The sequence below is a fragment of the Microcaecilia unicolor genome, chromosome 4 (assembly GCF_901765095.1).
Source record: "Microcaecilia unicolor chromosome 4, aMicUni1.1, whole genome shotgun sequence".
Lineage (NCBI taxonomy): Eukaryota > Metazoa > Chordata > Amphibia > Gymnophiona > Siphonopidae > Microcaecilia > Microcaecilia unicolor.
Genome location: NC_044034.1, coordinates 56966440 through 56990625, shown reverse-complemented (window position 1 = coordinate 56990625; position 24186 = coordinate 56966440). Strand labels below are relative to the sequence as shown.

Sequence of the window (24186 nt, the reverse complement as noted above, 5' to 3'; positions counted from 1 at the left end):
GATTTAGCGCACACTAATGAATTAATGGCATTAAGGGGTCCTTTAACTAAGCCACAGTAAAAAGTGCTTGCGGTAGTGCGAGCACGTCTTTTGAGCGCACGCTGGGCCATTTTTTACTGCATTAGGAAAAAGGGCCTTTTGGTGGGAGGCGGGGCTAGTGCTGGGCAGACTTCTACGGTCTGTGCCCTGAAATGACAGATACAAATCAAGGTAAGGTATACACAAAAAGTAGCACATATGAGTTTATCTTGTTGGGCAGACTGGATGGACCATGCAGGTCTTTTTCTGCTGTCATCTAGTATGTTACTATGTTTAAGGGGTCAGAAAATGGACATGCACTAAAATTAAAACCAGCACGCATCCATTTTGGCCTGAGACCTTACTGCCAACCCATTGACCTAGCGATAAGGTGTCACGCGCTACCCGTGTGGTAAGCATGCAGCACGTGCCAACTGCCGTCTACTGCCGGGTAGGCGCCCCGTGGTAGAAAATAGAAAATATTTTCTACTGTGTGTTTTCGGCATGCACCAAATTCAGAATTACCACCCGGGACAGTGGTAGCTGGGCAGTAATGCCAGTTTGGCATGCACTGGATAAACATAGGCCATTATGCGTCTTTGTAAAAGGGCCCCTAAGTGCCATGCAGCCCATAGGTATACCATTGGCTGGGCAGCATTTAGCACACACTAAGGGGTCCTTTACTAAGGCGCACTAACAGATTTAGCGTGTGCTAACAATTACCATTCGCTAAATGCTAAGTCGCCCATAGGGATATAATGGGCGTCTTAGCATTTAGCTTGTGCTAAATTCATTAGCATGCCTTAGTAAAAGGACTCCTAAATCCATTAGCATGCCTTAGTAAAAGAACCCCTAAAGATTTATTTTAAGATGTGTCAAGGGAGAAGGGAGGAGTATATGTTAAAAGCTTGATGACAATATATATCTTTTATTATTTTGTATGTATGATCACACATTTGAATTTGTGTTACTCAAGACAATGTTTATTGATATGTGTATTGGTTAATTTGTCATCAATAAAAATGATATACCATAAACCCCAATCTTTAAGTTCCCAAAGCACAAGCAAAATAGTGTTCATTTACCAGAGAAATGGCCTCTTCTCTCAGAGCTTCTTATGTACTTATGTTAATCTGTTTGAAGATGATATATTGTGATGACATGGATTATTTTATTGCATTTTACTTCATTGATTACATTGGTGAATTCTCTGTTTAACACTGTTATATTATGTTGTATACTTATATAGGATGTGAATATTATTGAGTTTTTTTTCTCGTCCAGTAGCATTATTTTGGTGATCCAATGGGATACAAATCAAATAAATAGAATAAATACCACTTATGTCATGAAATAGTATTGTTGTCCCTTGAGGATTTAGGTTCAGTTGCAATTTATGCTCAAGAAATTCACTGGTTGTGTTGTAAGGCATATTCAGAGCAAAGAAATACGGAGTGTAATTTGAATATGTCATGTTTCCTGTTACACAAGGTATGGGCATCTGAGGATATGGCAGCCATCTTGGATTTGGGCATCTCCAGGATATGGCGGCCATCTCAGAGGTGGGCGCCTTAGGTTGGGGCGGCCATCTTGGAACTGGGCAGCCTCAGGAAGGAAGCCATATTTGGGCTTGAGGGCATCTCCGGTGGGGGCAGCCATCTTGAAGACAGCTGTGCATGTTTGGGCTTAATTCCTGTCCTATTTAAAGCCCTGCCTCCAGTCCTTCCACGCTTCGGCTTCTATTCAGTTTCCTGGGTAGTTGCAGTGCTTCTGGTTTTGCTACTATTTGCTGCCTGGTTTTGACCTCTGCTTGATTCTTGACTTGCGACTGTTTGCTGCCTAGTATTGACCTCTGCCTGATCCTGGACTTGCTACTGTCTGCTGCCTGGTACTGCCCTCTGCCCACTCCTGTCTTCTCTGCTGTCTGCTTCTGGTCCTCATTTCTCCCATGGCTAGGCTGGGCCCCGTGGACTTTGTTCTGGGCGCAGTTCTTCCTGCTGTTGGCTTCCTGCACCTGAGGGCTCAACCCCTGGGGAACGGAGGGTGACACAGGGGGAACTCGGGGTTGGCTGACAGCTCGGGGAGGAACTCTCCTCTATCGAGCACAAGGGCTCACATTCCTTCTCAGCGGGCCTGACAGAATACTAATGTAATTTGTTATTATTTTATGGATTTTATTTTTTTTTGTTACATTTGTACCCCGCGCTTTCCCACTCATGGCAGGCTCAATGCGGCTTACATGGGGCAATGGAGGGTTAAGTGACTTGCCCAGAGTCACAAGGAGCTGCCTGTGCCTGAAGTGGGAATCAAACTGAGTTCCTCAGTTCCCCAGGACCAAAGTCCACCACCCTAACCACTAGGCCACTCCTCCATGTTGTCTGTATTGTATTTTGTTATGTATGTTTTTACTGTAACTCGCCTAGTACGTTGGATAGAGGGGGCTATACATTTTTAAAAGAAATAAATAAATGAAACAACCAATGAAATCTTTATACATATAGGGCGCCTTTTACAAAGCTATGGTAGAAAGTGGCCTTAGTGTGTACTTACGTGGGTCTTTCTCACTCACAAAGGCCATTTTACCACTGCTGGAAAATGGCCAAGTATCCAGTTTTCAAATGCACCAGTGTTGCCATTAGCTTGGCTATTACCAAATATTAGTGTGTGAGCCCTTACTGCCACCTATTTTGTAGGAGGTAAGGACTCGCGTGCTAATCCTGCATTAATCAGTTAGCATGCGGAAATGTGGAGGTGCTAACTGATTACTGCAGACATATCCACTCTCCACCCCCAGACACTCCTTCTCCCAGAAATATTTTTAAAAGCTTTTTAGGGTATGGTTTGCGTGCGCACTTTCGTAACTTACCATGGGACACCTCATTACGTGCTGTTGCTTATCGCAGCTTAGTAAAAGGAGACCATGCTAGTAAAAGCAACAGTGGTGGTTAGAATGGCAAAGAATATGGCCCAAAATTCTACAAGCCCCCAGATTCTATATATGGTGCCTGAAATTCTGCACGGAAACCGAAGTGTATTCTATAACAATGTGCGTAATTTAATTGGTTAACTAGCTAATCAGCACTGTAAATTGGATGTTAACAAGCAATTATTAGTATTAACTGTAATTGAGATTTATGTGCACAGCTTGCTAAGTGTATTCTATAACATGGTGCACCTAATTCTAAGTTGCATAGTTGAAAAGAAGCGTGGCCATAGGTGGGGGGGGGGGGGGGGGGGGGGTGTAAGTGTTTCTAAAATCTATGTGCATTATTCTACAATACACCCGCTCTGCATCCAACTTAGGCATCAGGATGTACACCAAGTAAAACATGGCCTAAATTAATGAGATACCAAATTTGGTTATGTGGCGAACCTCGTGGCATATTCTATATACTGTGTGGAAATTTAAGCCTATTCCATAAAATTTATGTGTACTTTAGAGAATACACCTAGGCGTAATTTTTTTCCAAATTAATATTTCAGGTGCCATATATAGAATCTAGCCCATGGTGCTTAAAACTGCACGTGCAAATTTGGGCACATGCCCAATTTGTTCATGCAATTTAATTGAATGAGCCAATTAGCACTGATAATTGGGTGCTAATAATGAATTATCTGCACTAAATGGCATTGATTGAAATTGAATGCATGCTTTTAGTCACGGGGATCCATTCTATACCACTCAGGATTTTGTAGACCTCTATCATGTCCCCCCACCCCCACCCCTCAGCTGTCTCTTTTCTAACCTGAAGAGCACTAACCTCTTTAACCTTTCCTCATATGAGAGGAGTTCCATCCCCTTTATCATTTTGGTCACCCTTCTTTGAACCTTTTCTAATTTCACACAGTACTCAAGGTAAGGTCGCACCATGGAGCAATACAGGAGCATTGTAGTATTGTCTTATTTTCTATTCCTTTCCTAATAATTCCTAGCATTCTCTTTGCTTTTTTGGCTGCCTCAGTACACTGGGCAGAAGATTTCAGCATATTGTCCATGATGGCACCTAGATCTCTTCCTTGGGTGCTGCCATAACCTGCAGGTCCACCTAATGATATCATAGAAACAAATCACAGTATTCTGCAACAAAAAATTATTACTGAGAGAGTCCAACTGATGAATTTGAAAAACCAGAAGAAAAGGAGCAAGCGAGAGAGAGAGAGAGAGAGAGAACTTCTTGGAATAAAACATATAGAAGAAAAAAAATGATTGCATGTAGAGGTTACTGATGGATGATTACCACAGTGGATTGGGGATTCCTAAAATAATGAGATTCAAAACCTCAAGCTGAAACATGCTTTACTAACGGTAGATCTTATCTTCATATCCTTTAATAAGAAATTAAAAGTAATGGCAGAAGCTCAAACGTGCTTAGGCAGAACACAAGGCAGTACTTTGGGGAACTGGGTAGGAATATTGACTTAGTTAAATCACCACCAATTAAAGCTTAAACAAAGAAGTTCTGGAGAAACTTGCATGAGGATCCTGTAGAGAACAACAGAGACCCGGAATGTCAACCCAGCATAGAAAAGGCAACGGAGATGTTTTACTAAAAGGTGTTTAGCCCTCAACGAACTGTTAGCACACAGGAACAGGCTACCACACAAATGTATTAAAGCATTTTGTGGTAGTTTGGCTGTTTCCGTGCGTTGTTCACCTGATCTCTGCCCCCATCTGTCCCTCCCCCAAACCCAAAATATTAAACACCTGAACTGGTGGGGATCTCTAAACCCTGCCAACTGAATATCCCCTCCTTCTTGGACAGCCAGCACTCTTCCAAGCAGCAATCAGCCAAGTATATCTGGACTATTGCTGCCGCTGGAAGGCCACACATGTTCAGCGCTTGACATTGCGCAAAAACTGAGCATATACAGAGGGTCCAGTGTCGGCATCAGCTTGAGGCAAGTGCTGCCAGCTGCACTTGATGGCTGCACAAGAAGCAGGGAGTCTTCAGCTGGCAGGGTTTAAGGAGCCCCAGCAGCCACAGCGAGAGTGCCACAATTTTGGGTGGGCCTGAGTCTAAATTGAGTGGCTACACCACCGAACTGCACATTATTGTATTTTCAGAATTGCTGTCTGAGGGGGTATGGCATAGGCGGAGGATGGGCATAGAAGCGTTAACCGGCTAGTGCATTATACTTACTGCGCCCTAACTGGCCGAAACAGCATCGTAAATAGGAGGCGGTAAGTGCTCCCAATTTAACTCTCTGCAGTTACTGCATGCTAATGGTAACATTAGTACGTGACCATTAAAAAAAAAGTGGGAAAGCCCTCAAAATGTGCTGCATAAAACTTGCAGTTATCACGTGCTAAAAATCCCACATTACAACACAAATTTTAGCACACTTTGGTAAAAGGGCCCCTGGAGTGGAGGAGTAGCCTAGTGGTTAGTGCAGCAGACCTTGATCCTGGGGAACTGGGTTCAATTCCCACTACAGCCCCTTGTGACTGTGGGCAAATCACTTAACCCTCCATTGCCCCAGGTACAAAATAAGTACCTGTATATATGTAGTTGCAAAATACCACAGAAAGGCAGTATATCAATTCCCATTTCCCTAAGTAAGTTAAGCAGGCATTTACCATGGTATACTCTAGGTTTCTGTCAGGTATTTGTGACCTGGACCGGCCACTGTTGAAGCAGGATCCTCTTTCCTGTGTCTAAATATAAGCGTCCAAGCTATTAAGGGGGGGGGGGGGGGGGGAGAAGGAAATGGGGGACCCAATATACCACCTTTCTGAGGTTTATGCAACTACATTCAAAGTGGTTTACATATATTCAGGTACTTATTTTGTACCAGGGGCAATGGAGGGTTAAGTGACTTCTACACAGTCACAAGGAGCTGCAGTGGGAATTGAACCCAGTTCCCCAGAATCAGAGTCCGCTGCACTAACCACTAGGCTACTCCTCCACTTTGCTTATATTAAGGCCTCAGAACACAGACGCCAATGTGTGCTTCACGTTCGGGTTTTACCAGGCGCATGTGCACAGGAGATGAGCTTACTGCAGAACTCTTCTGCATATGCGCCAAGCACAATCCTCCCACCGAATGCTCCACGCTGTGAATACACCTCTATTTGCATCTCATTAGTGTTGAGCATTCGGGCGTTGTTCTTCTGCATTGTTCTGGTGTTTTTTTTTAACGGCGCTATTCAGAACAGCACGGGACTTTTGAGTATTAGGGTGTTAGTGTATGGGAAAGTCCCACATTAGAACATGCTAAGCTCAGATTTTACTGCACTTTAAAGGACCCCAAAGTAATACTTTTAAAACAAGTAGGAAAAAATATTTTTTTTTGCTCGAACATAGTTAAGCTGTGGAACTCATTGCCAGAGAATGTGGTAAAAGCAGTTAGCGTGTGCCAGAATGAGACTACCACTAGGCTAGCACGTCCCTCTGGTGATAATTTTGGATTTAGCATATGCCCATAGCGCCAGGCAAATTAATTTTTTTATTTTCTACCGCATGCGGCATTTCTGGCATTAATCGGCAGTTGGTGCACACCAACTAGTCACCGATGAGCCCTTACCGCTAGATCAATGGGTGGTGTTAAGGGCTCAGGCTGTAAATAGCCGTGCACTGGTTTCAGTTTTACCACAGGCCTTTTTCCTGGCTCATTGAAAAAAAGCCCTTTTTCCCAGACGCGGTAAAAGCTGGCCTGGCACACGACAAAAACACGCACCCACACAACTTCAGGCCACATTTTGCCGTGGCGTAGTAAAAGGACCCCAAATTAGGTGCTGTTTATAGAATAGCACTTAGCGCCAGGAACCACGACTATATTTAGGCATGACCATGTACACCAAGGAAACGTTTTTGGATCCACACCTAAATTTATATGTGTAAATTTAATTCAATCCAATGAGCACCAATAATTGCTTGTTAAAATTTCAAGTATTGGTGCTAATTGGCTCATTATTCAATTAAATTGCACCCAAATTTCTGCACACAATTTGTAGCGACTTTTATAGAGTTTGGGGGGAATTATGTCTAACTGATTAAGGGCTTCTATCAAGTGCTTATCAGTTACACTGGGTTTAAACAGTACAAACTCATCTAGGTTTTAGGCTGTTTGCAGATGTTAGTATAGCTTAGTGAAAGGAGGAGGGGGGAATAGACAAAGGTGATAAGGCTATAACACTTCACAGTTCAAAGACCTTAAATCTGATAATGAGTGAGAAAGCCAATTGCTCTATTGAGTCCTTTTGTGTCAGTCTCAAAGCTTTGATCATTCTAGTTCAAGTTTTCCATTCCTGTGTGCTCCTGAAACTTCCTTTAAGCACCTTTATTGTAAGGTCCTTAAGGGAGTGATTTTCCTTTGGGAAATGCTCACCCATCTGGTTTATTTTTCTGAAATACTTTGTTATGTTTACGAAGACTGATATGTTTTCTCAATTTTTTTTCTCCAATGTAGCATCTCTCGTCACATTTTTTGCATTGGATCATACACAGTACATTGATAGAGAAGCATGAATGTGAGCTTCTTATTTTGAATGACTTTCCCATGTGGGTAGCTATAGGATCCTGTGACATGTGCCTGCATAAATTGCATTGTGGCATCTTGTAAGGCTTTGTGCCATTTTCTTCTATTTCGCATTTTGTTTTCTAGTTTGGGATTATAATTTACTATGGGGCTCTTTTACAAAGCAGCGGTAAGGCTACCACATGTGTAGCACGTGCCAAATTGACCCTACTGCCTGGGTAGCATGCCCGCCCGGCTATAATTTTAAAGATGACGTGTGCTGTTTCACACGGTACAAAATATTTTTCTGTTTTATTATTTTATTTTTATTTTATTTATTGCATTTGTATCCCACATTTTCCCACCTATTTGCAGGCTCAATGTGGCTTACAGAAACCTGTTATGGCATCGCCATTCCAGGAGACAGATACAGTTGGTGTTACAACAAGATCATGGCTGAGGAAAAAAGAGCTGAGCAAAGTTATAGAAGGATGACTATCAGAATAGGGTGACGTGGTGAAGTGTTATAGTAAGCAATGGTTTCCAATTGTAGGCCTTGTTGAAGAGATAGGTTTCCAGTGATTTACAAAAGTTAGTTATTTCGTTAATCGTTTTCAAGACAGTTGGTAGTGCATTCCATAGCTGTGTTTCTACCACGGGGGGGGGGGGGGGGGGGGCATTCCTGGTGGTAATCGGCAGCATGGTCATATTGGTGCATGCTGCTTGAGTACCGCATGTGTAGCACATGAGCCCTTACTGCTAGGTCAATGGGTGGCAGTAAGGACTCAGACAGGAAATGGCCACACGCTACTTTTAATTCTAGTACATGACCATTTACAGCCCCCATTTAAAAAAGCCTTTTTTCCAGCTCTGGTAAAAAAAAATGGCCCAGCATGCACCAAAAACATACACCCACATTACCACAGGCCACTTTTTACCGTGGCTTAGTAAAAGGACCCCTATAAGCATTACATGTTCCGTAGGGTTCCTTTCTCACATTATATAGTAGGTTTTCTCTTGGTGTTTGAGTGAGGATGCAGTTTCTTGGCGATCATTGTGGGGTGATATAGCCTTTTTGTTTAAAGGATTCTGGTAGAACTATTCATGATTTGGATATACATAAACTGGCATTTAGACACGTGTGTCTCAATAATTTTGAGAAAAATTTACTATAAGGAAACCTAGAGCTATTAAGAAATGTTAATCATTTTGAGAAAAAATTACTATACTCTAAGGAAACCTAGAGCTATTAAGATATATTTTGAACCTGATACTTTCAGATTGTTGGTACAAGAGCGAGTGCTAGCCTGATTTGATTACTGTAATTTAGCACCAACTGTTGCTCTATGAAATTATTAGATTGATTACAAGAAATGCAAAATATGGCAGATTAATCAATGACCTAAAGAATATTATCTGCCTTCTAAAGAATGTATTAAATTTAAAGCATGTACAATGATCTTTAAGATTTTGTCAGGTACAGCTCCTTCTTATAAGATGGATCTAGTAGCCCTCATTCACAGATCTCAGCCACAAAATCAATTTCTTTTACGATTTCCCACTGTTTCTGCTTTAAAATCAATTAGGCATTTCTCAGCTTCACTTTCCTATCAGATGGCCTCTTTTTGGAACTTACTATCTCGAGTTTTGTGATGTTGTCTACAATATGCTGTGTTTAGAAAGAATCTGGAAACAATTATGGTACTTTCTAGGTTTTAACTGTTTCAGAGGATTGTTATTGATTCTTTTTTGTTTTGGCTTTGTAACTCGCCTTGAACTGATAAGGTGTATTGGGCCAGATTCTATATATGACGCTTAAAAAAATCCACGCTGTAAAGATTTCTGCCTAAGTGTATTTTATAAGCAGTGCCTGGATTTAGGCACAGTATATAGAATATGCTTAGGTGGAAATCCTAGCGCCTAAAACAATGCGCATCCGTTTAGACCAGTGAAAATGTGGCCTAAATCCCTGTGCGTAGATTTATACACACTGGGCCATATCTATAACTGCACATGTACATTTTGGAATGCTCACAAAATGCCCATTATCCCACCCATAGCCACGCCCCTTTTAAACTACGCACATTAGAATTTAGGTGCCTAAGCATATTCTAGAAGCAGTGCCTAGATTTAGGTACGGTATATAGAATACGCTTAGTTGACACCCTAGTACCTAAATCTATGTGCCTCCATTTATACCAACGTAGACGTGGTATAAATCCCGGTGCAAAGGGCCACGTTCTGTAACAGAGCATGTAAATTTTGGAATGCCCACATTATGCCCATTTCCCCACCCATAGCCACACCCCTTTTTGCCTGAATGCATTAAAATTTAGGTGCTGTGTATTGCAGAATAAACTTAGAAGTTTGCATGCATACATTTTAATTATTGTCAGTCCTCATTATTGCTTAAGTGCTGTTAGCAATACTGATAACAATACTGATTGGCTTGTTAAGCCAGTTAAGTTACGTGTGTTGTTATAGATTATGTTTGGATTTTGGCGTGGTACGTGTTACAATTGTGGTCGTGACCCCTCTCAAACTTACCTTTTTTCTGGTGGTCAGCTTCTTAGCTGGCTTCTGTCTGTTCTTCCTGAGTTAGCTTTGTCTCTGTCTCTGTGTGCTGTCTGCTTCCAGCATGGCTCTAATTACTCCACTATATTGCACCTGTGTGTGTTGCCTGAGATAGCTCTGTCTCTGCGTGCTGGCTGCTTCTAGCATGGCTCTAATTACTTCACTATACTGCACCTGTGTGTGTTAATTGTTAAGCCTCTCTGTGCTTCAGTATGCTTTCTGCCTGTGTCCTGTAGTGGTGACATCATCAGTCAGGGCCTTGATAAGGAAGTGGTGTTCTTCCATTCAGGGCCTTTGCAAACGACAAAGGTCCAGGTTAGTGCTGGTGCAGTTAGCACTTCTGCCTTGTCTTGCTTGCCTTGAATCCTATCCTGATTCCAGTTCTGTTGCGACCAGAATTGAACACAATATTCAAGGTGCGGTCGCTCCATGGAGCGATACAAAGGCATTATAACATCCTCATTTTTGTTTTCCATTCCTTTCCTAATAATACCTAACATTCTGTGCAGAAAGTTTCAACGTATCATCAACGACGACACCTAGATCCCTTTCTTCGTTGGTGACTCCTAACGTGGAACCTTGCATGATGTGGAGGAGTAGCCTAGTGGTTAGGGTGGTGGACTTTGGTCCTGAAGAACTGAGTTTGATTCCCACTTCAGGCACAGGCAGCTCCTTGTGACTCTGGGCAAGTCACTTAACCCTCCATTGCCCCATGTAAGCTGCATTGAACCTGCCATGAGTGGGAAAGCGCGGGGTACAAATGTAACAAAAAAAAAATGTAGCTATAATTCGGGTTCCTCTTTACCACATGCAGCACTTTGCACTTGCTCACATTAAATGTCACCTGCCATTTACTCGCCCAGTCTCCTGGTCTCGTAAGGTCCTCTTGTAATTTTTCACAATCCTCCTGTGATTTAACGACTTTGAATAATTTTCCAGCTCATTTTCAAAAGTGATCGCTGTCCATCTTCCGACACAAATCGGGAGGTGGCCGGTGATCTCCTGAACCCGGCGAAATCAGTATTATCGAAAGCTGATTTTGGCCGGGTTCAACTGCTTTCCGTTGCGGAGCCGTCGAAACATCAAGGGGCGTGTCAGTAGGGTAGTGAAGGCGGGACGGGGACGTGTTCATGAGATGGCCGGCTTCGCCCGATAATGGAAAAAAAAAGCCAGGCTTGACGAGCATTTCGCCAGCTTTAATTGGTCCCTTTTTTGTCACGACCAAGCTTCAAAAAAGTGCGCCAACTGAGCAGATGACCACCGGAGGGCATCGGGGATGACCTCCCCTTACTCCCCCAGTGATCACCAACCCCCTCCCACCCAAAAAAACCCCTTTTTTTTCAGCCTCAATGCCAGCCTCAAATGTCATACCCAGCTCCCTGATAGTAGTATGCAAGTCCCTGGAGCAGTTTTTAGTGGGTGCAGTGCACTTCAGCCAGGTGGACCCAGGCCCATCCCCCCCTACCTGTTACACTTGTTGTGGTAAATGTTGAGCCCTCCAAAAAACCCCAAAAACCCACTGTGCCCACATGTAGGTGCCCCCCTTCACCACTTAGGGCTATGGTAATGGTGTAGAATTGTGGGGAGTGGGTTTTGTGGGGGGATTTGGGGGGCTAAACAACCAAGGGAAGGGAGCTATGCACCTGGGAGCTATTTTTATTTTTATTTTTATTTTTTAATTTTTTGAAGTGCCCCCTAGGGTGCCTGGTTGGGGTCCTGGCATGTCAGGGGGGCCAGTGCACTACAAATGCTGGCTCCTCCCACGACCAAATGCCTTGCATTTCGCTGGGTTTGAGATCACCAGCATTTTTTTCCATTATGGCCGAAAACCGATGCCAGCCATCTCAAACCCGGCGAACTCTGACATTTGGCCAGGCCCAACCGTATTAGCGAAGAAAAAGATGGCCGGCCATCTTTTTCGAATATACGGTTGGTTCCACCTGCTTGCGGCGCCGGAGATGGCCGCCCATAGAGATGGCTGGCGCCTTTCGATTATGCCCCTCCACGTGTCATCAGCAAATTTCATTACCTCACTAGTTACTCCCATCTCTAGGTCATTTATAAATATGTTAAAAAGCAGCGGTCCCAGCACAGACCCCTGGGGAACCCCACTAAATACCCTTTTCCATTGAGAATACTGACCATTTAACCCTACTCTCTGTTTTCTATCTTTTAATCAGTTTTTAATCCATAATAGAACACTACCTCCTATCCCATGACTCTCCAATTTCCTCTGGAGTCTTTCATGAGGTACTTTGTCAAACGCCTTCTGAAAATCCAGATACACAATATCAACCGACTCACCTTTATCCACGTTTGTTCACCCCTTCAAAGAAATGTAGTAGATTGGTGAGGCAAGATTTCCCTTCACTAAATCCATGTTGACTTTCCAGCTTATTTTCGAACAAGAAGGGCGGTCATCTTCCAACACAAATCGGGAGATGGCCGGCCTTCTCCTAAAGCCGGCCAAATCGGTATAATTGAAAGCTGATTTTGACCAGCTTCAACTGCTTTCCGTCGCAGAGCCGACCAAAGTTCAAGGGGGCGTGTCGGCAGTGTACCGAAGGCGGGACGGGGGCGTGGTTAAGAGATGGCCGGCCTCAGCCGATAATGGAGGAAAGAAGGCCAGCCCTGACGAGCATTTGGCCGACTTTACTTGGTCCCTTTTTGTTCATGACCAAGCCTTGAAAAGGTGCCCGAACTGACCAGATGACCACCGGAGGGAATCGGGGATGACATCCCCTTACATCCTCCGGTGGTCATCAACCCCCTCCCCCTTCCTTATCAGCGCTTTGCATTTGACTTGACATCCTTATGCTGTTTCTTATTATTTTAAGTTCATTCCTTCTTCCATTTTCTGAAGGATTTTCTTTTAGCTCTAATAGCTTCCTTCACCTCACTTTTTAATCACGCTGGCTGTCATTTGGTCTTCCATCCTCCTTTTTTTAATACTCGGAATATATTTAACCTGGGCTTCCAGGATGGTGTTTTTGAACAGCATCCACGCTTGATATAAATTTTTGACCCTCGCAGTCACTCCTCTAAGTTTTTTTTTTCACCATTCTTCTCATTATATCATAGTCTCCTTTTTTAAAGTTAAACGCTAACGTATTTGATTTCCTATGTATAATTACTTCAAAGCTAACATCAAATCTGATCATATTATGATCACTATTATCAAGCGGCCCCAGCACCATTTCCTCCCACACCAGATCATGCGCTCCACTAAGGACTAGGTCTAGAATTTTTCCTTCTCTCGTCGGCTCCTGTACCAGCTGCTCCATAAAGCTGTCCTTGATTTTATCAAGGAATTTTACCTCCCTAGCATGCCCCGATGTTACATTTAACCAGTCAATATTAGGTAATTGAAATTACCCATTATTATTGTGTTGTCCAGTTTGTTTGCATCCCTAATTTTGATATAGCAGTAAAGGCTCACGTGCTATACACACGGTGACAGGTTGGTGCGCGCCAAGTGCCGATTACCGCTGGAACTGGTGTGCATAGGAGGAAATAATTCCTCCACATCTTACGGGCACACACGAAATCTGAAATTACCACCAGGAGGGTGTGCTGGCCTGGCAGTAGTCTCATTTGGGCATGCACTGCACGCCTTAGAGCCTACCGCGGCTTAGTAAAAGGGCCCCTAAGTGATCCTTCTATAAAAAAAATAGAGTATATATGATATCAAACACTTGAATTTGTAGGACCACATATTCCTTAATTTGCACTGTCCAAATAATCTGCATGTATATTTTCATTTTAAATAGAAATAATTTTTTTAAAAATCTCATTTTGCTACCTGCAAAAGTTGGTAGTAGACCTGGAAACTACAGAACTGCAATATATATTAAGAACAGAATATTCTAGCCTAATTTATTTGCAGAAGCCCATTAGAGACACGGATCCCAAAAGTGGAAAAAAAACTTTTATGAAAGTTCTTTGATAAGAACATTTGAAAGTTAAATGGTATAGTACTCTGTGCTTTCTCCCTATCTGTAATTTACATCACTTTGGAATTATGGATAGGAAATGCACTCACTGTGCTATTTCAGAATATGAATAACCTAAGAGCAGCTTGGGCAAAATTTCCAGCTTAGAAATGTTCAACTCAGGTTTTGTTGTTATACAGGTTTTCAAATGTTATGATTATATGAGCATCCCACCCAATATTCAAAGTGATTTAACTGGACATAAGAGGCTCCTGCCCAGTTGCCTGTGGCCACCTAACCGCTGATATTTAGTGGCACTTAACCAGACAGTGCCACTGATTATCACTGTCAGGGTAGTCCATGGGCAAACTATGGAGGGAGCCAGTACTTAAATGGTTTGAAGCGATATTTAGACTTCTACCAGTTACGTAAGTGGCTAAAATTACAACAGCAAAAAGGCTGGCCTAACTTTAGTCACAGAGATAACCAGGCACTGGCCTGAATATTGGCCTGTGCCACTTAACTTCCGGTAGCTGCAAGAGGGGTTTCGGGTGCCTCCCATTCCAATACCATCTCACTTCCCCCTGCCCCAAAGACAATGATAGCCCAACCCCCACCCCCTTCACCCCTTTCGGCATATCTGGAAGCTCTCTGGTGGTCTGGGGGCTATATGTGCAGGAGCAATGCCAACTCACTCATTCCCATCACAAGTCTGACCTAAAAATGGCTTCCAAAATCCTGGCAACAGTCTTGTAGTACTTGTGGTCACTTTAGTTTGAATTAGCCCTGGATATCAGTGCCAATTAGCCCTGGATATCAGTGCCAGTGCCCGGACATGGCCCTGCATTGGATATCCAGGGCCAATTCTGTCCATTTTATTCAATGAGACCCTGTGCTAAATAACACAACTTGTGGTAAAATAACCCATCTTAACAGTAGCCCAGGTTGATAACTTCCCCCTCAATGGTTATTTAAGTGGGAACATTTTTTGATTGTCCATATATAGAGAGAAGGGGATGGGATTTGATATACTGCTTTTCTGTGGTTACAATCAAAGCAGTTTACATATTATGTAGAGTTAATGATTTTGTACCTGGAGCAATGGAGAGATAAATGACTTGCCCAGAATCACAAGGAGCTGCAGTGAGAATCAAACCCAGTTCCCCAGATTCTCAGGGCACTGCCCTAACATTTTGGCTACTCCTCCACTCCAGGTGGAGGGATGGATAGATTAGATAGCTAGATGTGTGTGATGTATATATTTTCTATGTACTTTGAATATCTTTTAAATGTACATATAAGAAACATAGAAACATAACAGCAGATAAGGGCCTAGTGGCCCATCCAGTCTGCCCATCCTCAGTAAAAACCTAACTCTTCATTTCCTAAGGGATCCCACATGCCTGTCCCACACTGTCTTAAATTCTGACACAGTCTTCATCTCCACAACCTCCATGGGAGGCCATTCCACACATCCACCACACTTTCCGTGAAAGAGTATTTTCTTAGATTCCTCTTAAGCCTATTCCCTCTTAACTTCATTGTATGCCCCCCTCATTCCAGAATTTTCCTTCATTTGAAAAAGGCTCACCTCCTGTACATTAACGCCACTGAGGAATTTAAGCGTTACTATCATATCCCTTCTCTCCCACCCCTCTTCCAATGCATATATGTTGAAGTCATGTCCATGTAGGCTCCGGGCATTGGGTAGTGAGTGGCAGTCGGCGATCGAGGCCGATCAGACCGCCGAGACCCGGGAGGAGTCATCAAACGACACCGTCGCACCTCTGGAGCAGGGAGAGGCAGGTGAACCTCTCCCCATGGAGGACCACTTGAGACCTGCCCTGCGGCGATCGTGGTCCAGCTCTGCCCCCCGCCCGACCAACCACTTGTGGAAATGAGCTCGGCCTCCCGCCTGCCCACTGTGGGAAAGAGAGGTAACTGAGCCTCTCTGTGCTAGAGACCACGCAACGCGACCTCGACCGTACACCCTGTAGCAGCAGCACTGGGAACAGCTGAAGCCGTGGTCCCAGCACAGACTTTATTGCTAAGACTTAATTTGTGATACCATTCTAGACTGCAGTGGCCGTTACTGTGGAGAACTCAATTAATTACAATACTGAATTTCTGAATTCTAAATTTTTCAAGAGAAAATAAAATAAGAAAACAATTACTTTTTCTTGTTTCTATGCCATTCATTTGGCAGCCAATTACTAAAATCCACAGAAAAACAGGAAAGGGCCTCTATATAGATCCAAAGGAAGCAGGAAAGTAGAGGATAACACACTGACTTCCACCTGGGGAGTGTCAAACAAACAGATCCGACATGGGCTGTGTTTCTGCGGGTATGCCTGCCTGCTTCAGGGGTTGGATACAACACTTAAATGCAGGAGGTAAAACAGCTCTATAATGGCTGAACAAAACACAGTCAACCGTAGTTGACAACTGAACCACCGTGGTGCCAAAAAACCGCCACTGCCATAGTTAAATTTTTACTTACTAATTTATTTATGTATCACAGTAAGTCTATGGAGCTCTGTGCATTTCCGATTCCAACAGTAGCGTTGTGGCCCACTAGGGGTATTACTGACATTTATGTGACTGTCTGTGTATAAAGGTTGCCCTCTCCTGCCTTAATATGTGGTTAATGCATTTAAACAGGCTATCGCCCAACTGCATTAAAATGTTTTGCAGTAATTTTCCTGTCTTTGTGCATTAAACTGGGTCCCGCTTGCCTCTGGCTAGTCTCCCACCTGCAAGTTAATTCCCTGGTGGTTTCCAAGGACACTGGGGCCACAATCCCAGGGATCCCACAGTTCCTAGAAAACACCCACAGACCAAGAACATAGTCAATCCAAGACAGAGCTAATGAACTAATAGGTTTATTCTTATAAAAAGGTGTGAACGGTGAAAAAGTGTAAACAGCAAATAATAACAGGTAAAAATAACTAAACACTTTCCTACTACCTAAGTAATACCCGGGGAGTTCAGGAAAAATAATTGTTCACAGGATTTGAACAGGGTCTCAGTGTAGAGATCTCTACTCTCCACGCTTCCACTCTGAGACTGGGGGATTCCAGCACATTCTGGCTGGATTTTGCACTTCAGGGCCAATCAGGGCCCAGAGCATTAACACTGAGTGTATTTGGCCAATGGCACTGTAGGTTACTTTCCCTCAGGGCTTTCCGCTCCTCCAGTTGAAGATAAGCTAAAAGAAAATAGCTGCAGCTCTAAAGCACAGGACAAGCACCACCTGCTGGCCAATTAAGGGAAATCACTGAGGAGAAAATAAATGTCATATAGCAACATAATAAATAACAGACATAAGTCCCCTGTTTCACCACAATCACATTTTCTGCTATACAGTTATCCCATGATTCTATATAACTGACAACTATACATGTATCAAATTTTCTTTATTATTTCAATAACCAAATATATTAAAAATCCTACTAAACTACTCCTATACCTCATCCACTTGCACTCCTGCATATATACCAACACTCACATATCTCATACCACACACATACTATAAATACATCACCAGCATTAACAAATGCAAAAGTTATATGGCTTAGTATGCACATGGGTCTAGTCATCCAGTGGTAGCAATCCAAACCCAAATCCAATAGTCCGCCTCTGATTTTTAATCTTGAAATGAATACCTAAGGATAGAGCGGCTACTCATAACCGCCCACCATTAAAAAGCACTGGCGGACTGTTGGATTTGGGTTTGAAATGTTACCACTGGATGACTAGCCCCATGTGCATAGATGCCATATAAGTTTTGCATTTGTTAATGCTTGTGATGTATTTATAGTATGTGTATGGTATGAGATATGTGAGTGTTGGCACTCAGTCATAATAGTCCCGACAAAAAAGCCCTGACAAAACAGCCTTGTAGCAAAATAACCCTTGACATTTCACACCCAAACAAAATAGCCCTTGACAAAATGGCCCCTTAACAAAACAACCCCCTAAGGAAAAATAACACATTACAAAAAATATAATAAACTACAACTGAAATCTTCACTGATAAAGACTCCTACCAGCATTCGATTGCATAAAGCATATGTAAATAAACAAAATTCTATAGCTACAAACTGGTATTCATAATCTTTTCTGCTATTTAAAGAAACTATTCTTCCATCAACATGCTAAATTAAAAAGAAAAAAACAATATTGTCATTATTTTCATAGGCTTACCAACCTTATCCTGTTTGGCAAGGTAAGATTATTAGGGACAAAAAATGCAGTCTTTTATTCTGGCCAGCCTGATTGGGCCCTTTTGTCAGGGGGCTAACTTGTCAAGGGTTATATTGTGAGCAGGCCGTTTTGACAATGGCTGTTATGTCAGAAACTATTATGGTGGTTGGGAGGCGGGAATAGTGCTGGGCAGACTTATACGCTCTGTGCCCTGAAGAGCACAGGTACAAATAAAAGTAGGGTATACACAAAAAGTAGCACATATGAGTTATCTTGTTGGGCAAACTGGATGGACCATGCAGGTCTTTTTCTGCCGTCATCTACTATGTTACTGTGCAGCTTATTTTCGAAAGTGATCGCTGGCCATTTCCCAACATAAATCAGGAGATGGCCAGCGATCTCGGAAAAGCGGCAAAATCGGTATAATCGAAAGCCGCTTTAATGACAGCATCGCCGCTTTCCCGTCGCCTCGCTGGCAAAGGTTCAAAGGGGCGTGTCGGCGGTGAAGCAAAGGCAGGTATGGGCGTGGCTACCAGATAGCCGGCTTTCGCCGATAATGGGAAAAAAACTGCGTTAAGCAGTATTTCGCCGGGTTTACTTGGTCCTTTTATTTTCACGACCAAGCTTCAAAAAGGTGCCCCAACTCACCAGATGACCACTGGAGGTAATAGGGGATGACCTCCCCATACTCCCCCAGTGGTCACCAACTCCCTCCCACACTAAAAAAAATTAAATTAAAACCCTTTTTTGCCAGCCAGCCTCAAATGCTGTACCCACCTCCATGACAGCAGAATGTGTTCTATCCTCCGACAGCCTTTCCCTGGTTGTGAGTGTGACACCTTTTCTGTTAGGTGCACTGTAGAGTCACATCAGCAATGCATTGTGGTGGGTGTAGGGTACTGGGCTGTACTCCCATGCTGCTTTTCCCCCTGCTAACTGGGTCAGAGTGTGCCCTGTTTTACTTCTGTTAGTCCATGAGGTAGTGGCCATTTTTGTAAGCCAGTTTTAGATCCCTTTCATGTGTTAGCCATGTTAGAGAACTTAGTTCTTCCCTTGAATGTGGCTGAAAGAGGGCATTGTACAGCATTCTGCCAGCTCTGACCTACTGCTAATCTCAGTACCAGGGAGACTCGTTGCCAGTGGGGCACAACCTCTGATCTGCAGTTAACTGTGAGTAAACGTGCTTATTCAAATTAAGGACTTTTTCAAAGAGATTAGTCTTCAGGTGTCAACTGGTGTGCCAAGCTTATACAGCAGCAACAAGAGCTGTCCCTGGAGCACTTTTAGTGGGTACTGCAGTGCACTTAAGGCAGGCGGACCCAGACCCATCCCCCCCCTACCTGTAACACTTGTTCTGGTAATGGGAGCCCTCCAAAACCCACTGTACCCACATGTCTAGGGTGCCCAGTTGGTGTCCTGGCATGTCAGGGGGACCAGTGCGCTACAAATGCTGACTCCTCCCACGACCAAATGGCTTGGATTTCGCTGGGTTGGAGATGGCCGGCATTTTTTTCCATTATTGCTGAAAAACAAAACCGGCCATCTCAAACCCAGCGAAATCCAAGCCATTTGGCCGGGCTAAACCGTATTATCGAAAAAAAGATGGCCGGCCATCTTTTTCAATAATACGGTTCCGGCCAGCTGTAGCACCGCCGCCAACATAGATCGCCGGCGATCTATTTGGCCGGCGACGTTTGATTATGCCCCTCTAGGTTACTATGTCAGGAGCTTTTTTTTATTTGGAGCTTTTTTGTCGGGGCTATTTTGACCAGGTACCATGAGTGTTGATATGTATGCAGGAGCGCAAGTGGATGAGGTATATGCTTAGTTTAGTAGGATTTTTAATATATTTGGTTATTGACATAATTAATAAAGAAAATTTGATATATGTATAGTTGTCAGTAGTAGAATGTGTACAACAGGTAACACAGCTATAGTGGAATATATTTAACCCGTGTGTGTAATTTGATGGTTCTATATAAGGGGTGGTGAGTAGTGAGCATTAAATTGCGTACACACCCAATTTATGCAAGCTACTCAATTGAGTAATAAGCCAATCAGTGATGATAATTGGCCAATAACAACCAATTATCACTAATTGGCAATAATTGAAATTTACATCTGTTTCTTGTAGGCATATTCTAAAAAGAGATGCATATAAATTCTAATGCACATAGCTGAAAAGGGGGCGCAGCCATGGGAGGAATGTGGGCATGTTGGAGGCGTTACTCGAATTTACATGCTTTGTTGTAGAATTTGGGGGAACACGCCTAAATTTAGGTGCGGGTATTTATACCGGGTTTTCAGTTGCATAAATGGCCATTCTTAAATGTAGGTGAGTTCCCCAGTCCTATGTGCTATTATATATACCGTGCCTAACATTAGGCACGTTATATAGAATAGCTGTAGGTGCTTTAATAGGACACATCTAGATTTTAGATGCCATTTACAGAATCCAGACCCTAATGCACAGACAGAACTTTTCTTTGTGTTAATTGAATGACAAATTGTTGGGAATGCTCCCAACAGTTAACATGGGGTTCTCAATTAGTGTGTTCATTTTGGTCTTTAACTCACCATGATTTGGTCTGAACCAGTATTTATTTATTTATTTATTGTGCATCTTTGATATACCGCACAAATACCTACCTATAGGTAGTGTACAAGAAAACAAAGTGGTTAAAAAGACAAAGCCTATGCAGAGGCAACTAAGCAAATTACAATAAAAACTAAATAAGTTTAAAAGTAGAGCTCAAAGCAGATGGAAACAAGATATAGACTGTGCAGTATATAAAACAGTTTAAATGATCAAACACATGTCTTAACACACGAGTGGGAGCTATAATGAGCTGAGCGTTTGTGCTGAACATTTGTGTGGATTATTCAGGGGGTCTTTTACAAAGCATTGGTAAGCCCAATGCGAGTTTACTGAAAGCTAAATCGGAACTACTGCTGGCCCAACGCGGCCGCCAGCTGTATTTCCAGCCAGAGCACATGCCATTTCCGGGGGAAAAAGAAAACCCCCAGAAATGGATTGTGCGACAGTAACCCATCGGTAATTGGGCAACACTGTGCACTGCCCGGTTACCACCAGGTTACTGCGGGAGCCCTTATCACCACCTCAGTGGGTGGCAGTAAGGGCTCCCTGCCACCTGGTCACGCGGTAAGAGTTCTCTTTCCACATGGCCATGTTTGTCTGGGGGCTTTTTACCTGCTGCGGTAAAAATGGTCCTGGCACACGGGAAAAATGGCCCCCGTCATTAGCTTAGGGCCCTTTTTCCCGCAGCATGTTAAAAGGACCTCTCAGTGTATAAAGCAGGCCACAGCCAGAGTAGCACACAGAGGAGGTTAGGTACTACTACTACTACTACTATTTAGCATTTCTATAGCGCTACAAGGCGTACGCAGCGCTGCACAAACATAGAAGAAAGACAGTCCCTGCTCAAAGAGCTTACAATCTAATAGACAAAAAATAAATAAAGTAAACAAATCAAATCAATTAATGTGAACGGGAAGGAAGAGAGGAGGGTTGGTGGAGGCGAGTGGTTACAAGTGGTTACGAGTCAAAAGCAATGTTAAAGAGGTGGGCTTTCAGTCTAGATTTAAAGGTGGCCAAGGATGGGGCAAGACGTAGGGGCTCAGGAAGTTTATTCCAGGCGTAGGGTGCAGCGAGACAGAAGGCACGAAGTCTGGAGTTGGCAGTAGTGGAGAAGTGAACAGATAAGAAGGATTTATCCATGGAGCAGAGTGCACAGGAAGGGGTGTAGGGAAGGACGAGTGTGGAGAGATACTGGGGAGCAACAGAAGAAGTTTGAACAGGATGCGAAAACGGATAGGGAGCCAGTGAAGGGTCTTGAGGAGAGGGGTAGTATGAGTAAAGCGACCCTGGCAGAAGACGAGACGGGCAGCAGAGTTTTGAACCAACTGGAGAGGGGAGAGGTGACTAAGTGGGAAGCCAGCAAGAAGCAGATTGCAGTAGTCTAAACGAGAGGTGACAAGGGTGTGGATGAGGGTTTTGGTAGAGTGCTCAGAAAGAAAGGTAGAGGGTGAAAAGCAAGTAGAGAAGAGATGGGTTTTAAGAGCTTGCTTGAAAGTTGGGAGGGAGGGCTGATTTCTTATGAAGAGTGGTAGGTTTCAAAGCTTTGGCAACTCTTCATTTTTATCTTCTAACTGCAAAATCTTATCACATTTTAGTAAGTAAAGCTGTTTATTTTAGCAAATCTGTTAGCAGAAAATTGTGTTTATTTCAGTCCCCGCATCTATGAATGTAACAAAGCACCTACTGAAGTTTCTAATGAAGCATAACACTGTGAATGATTGCTGCCTTAACTAAAGATTCAATTTCTTGTTTAAAAAAATTTCTTGCCAATTTGTGTAACTGGATGTTTTCCATATCAAGTCTTTTTTTTTCTTTCTTCTTTAGGCTTTTGAAAGGGGACACAAGTTTTACCTTTATTCCTCGATCCCGTGAAGAGCTTCCAGAAAACTTTCCAAAGGAAATCCCTGGGATGTGTTATTTCCTAGAGGTCAACCCTTCTCAGAAGCAACTCAAACCCTCCATCTCGACTACTAGAGTGAGAAAGGTTTCTTACAATATCGGCACCATGTACCTTCGGGAGACAAGCCTATGAGACCTGCTGCAGATCAAAAACTCATCAAAAAAGCACAAACCCAGAACCGGGTCATGACAAGAGAGTGGAGATTATTTCTGTTTCACTGCATTGATCAGACTAAAACAGTAGGAGCTGTGCATAATGTCAGGCAATAATTATTTCAAAGGTGGGTGACTACTGTCCATATACAAACTAAAGACACAATATTTCTGTATTATATACTTATATATGTATATCCAGGATTACTGGTGGGGAAATAAGATTTCCCTTTAAAAGATTTAATTTGAAAGATGAATAATTTGTACAGTTGTGAATGATGTTGCTGTTAGATGACCTAGACCTATTATGCATTATTGCATTGACATGTTCTATTCAGTGCATAATTATTTTTTTAACATTCAGAACAAATATTTCATACATATATGATATACTGTAGATTCTTACTAACACTCACAGGAGGAACTGTAATTCAATTTGATATAGTATGGGTGTTAACATTTATTTGTATGTAAATGTCACTGTCTGGGTAATTATATTTCACATACTATCAGAGATATATTTAGTTAATGTTTCAGAGTGTATAGGATTACATTTAATGAATCCACATTAGTCTGTAAGCTTTATTTAGAACTAATTAACAAACCCATGATATATAAATGCAATATCCGTTAGTTATCACTATTAGATGTTCAGATAGGGATTAACCAATGTATTTGATAACATTAACCTATGTCAAACAAAAGAAGTGAAACTATACCAATTTATTGCAAAAAAAATATTAACGTTTTACAAAAGGAAAATTCTTTAGACATACCTCTTGATGTGTGTATTGTTTATTGTATTGATGTCTTACTGTGTCTGTATAGAACAATGAAATTCTCCTACTGATATACACATTTTTTTTAAAGCAGACTAAAGGCAATCAAATCAGCATATTGCCAGAAGGAAACAATTCTTATGCAGTTAATTTCTTGGCAGCAGCTAACAATTATATGTGGACAAATACACAAGCCCCCGGAATCTATATATGGAAACTGAAACTACGCACACAATTTGGCCATGCGGCCAAATTGCGCACACAACTTAATGGTTTAACAAGCCAGTGGGCACCAATAATTGGCCACTAACAAGCAATTATCGGCACTGTCACTAATTAGAATTTACACACGCAACTTTCTAAGCGTATTCTGTAAAGCGGAGAGTATAAATTCTAATGCGTGAATCTCAAAAAGGGGTGTGGCCATGGGAGGGGTACCGGTGGGTCATGGGCATTCCTAAAAGTTATGCACACTGTTAACAGAATGTGCCCAATCCACGCCTAAGTTAGATGCAGGCATTTATACCAGGTTTTCGTTGACATAAATGGTTGCGCCTAAATTTTAGTC

The 24186-nt window shown here is 42.7% G+C and overlaps 1 protein-coding gene across 2 annotated transcripts in view; it reads left to right on the top strand.

Annotated features, from left to right (window-relative positions):
• Nucleotides 1-23812, top strand: part of GUCY1A2 (guanylate cyclase 1 soluble subunit alpha 2) — a 431042-nt gene extending 407230 nt beyond the window's left edge. For both annotated transcript variants that reach the window (XM_030200255.1, XM_030200253.1), the window contains exon 8: nucleotides 22612-23812. In XM_030200255.1, coding sequence (XP_030056115.1) covers nucleotides 22612-22819 — 208 coding nt within the window. In that variant the 3' untranslated portion in view covers nucleotides 22820-23812. The remainder of the gene's footprint in view (nucleotides 1-22611) is intronic.
• Nucleotides 23813-24186: the final 374 nt, after the last annotated feature.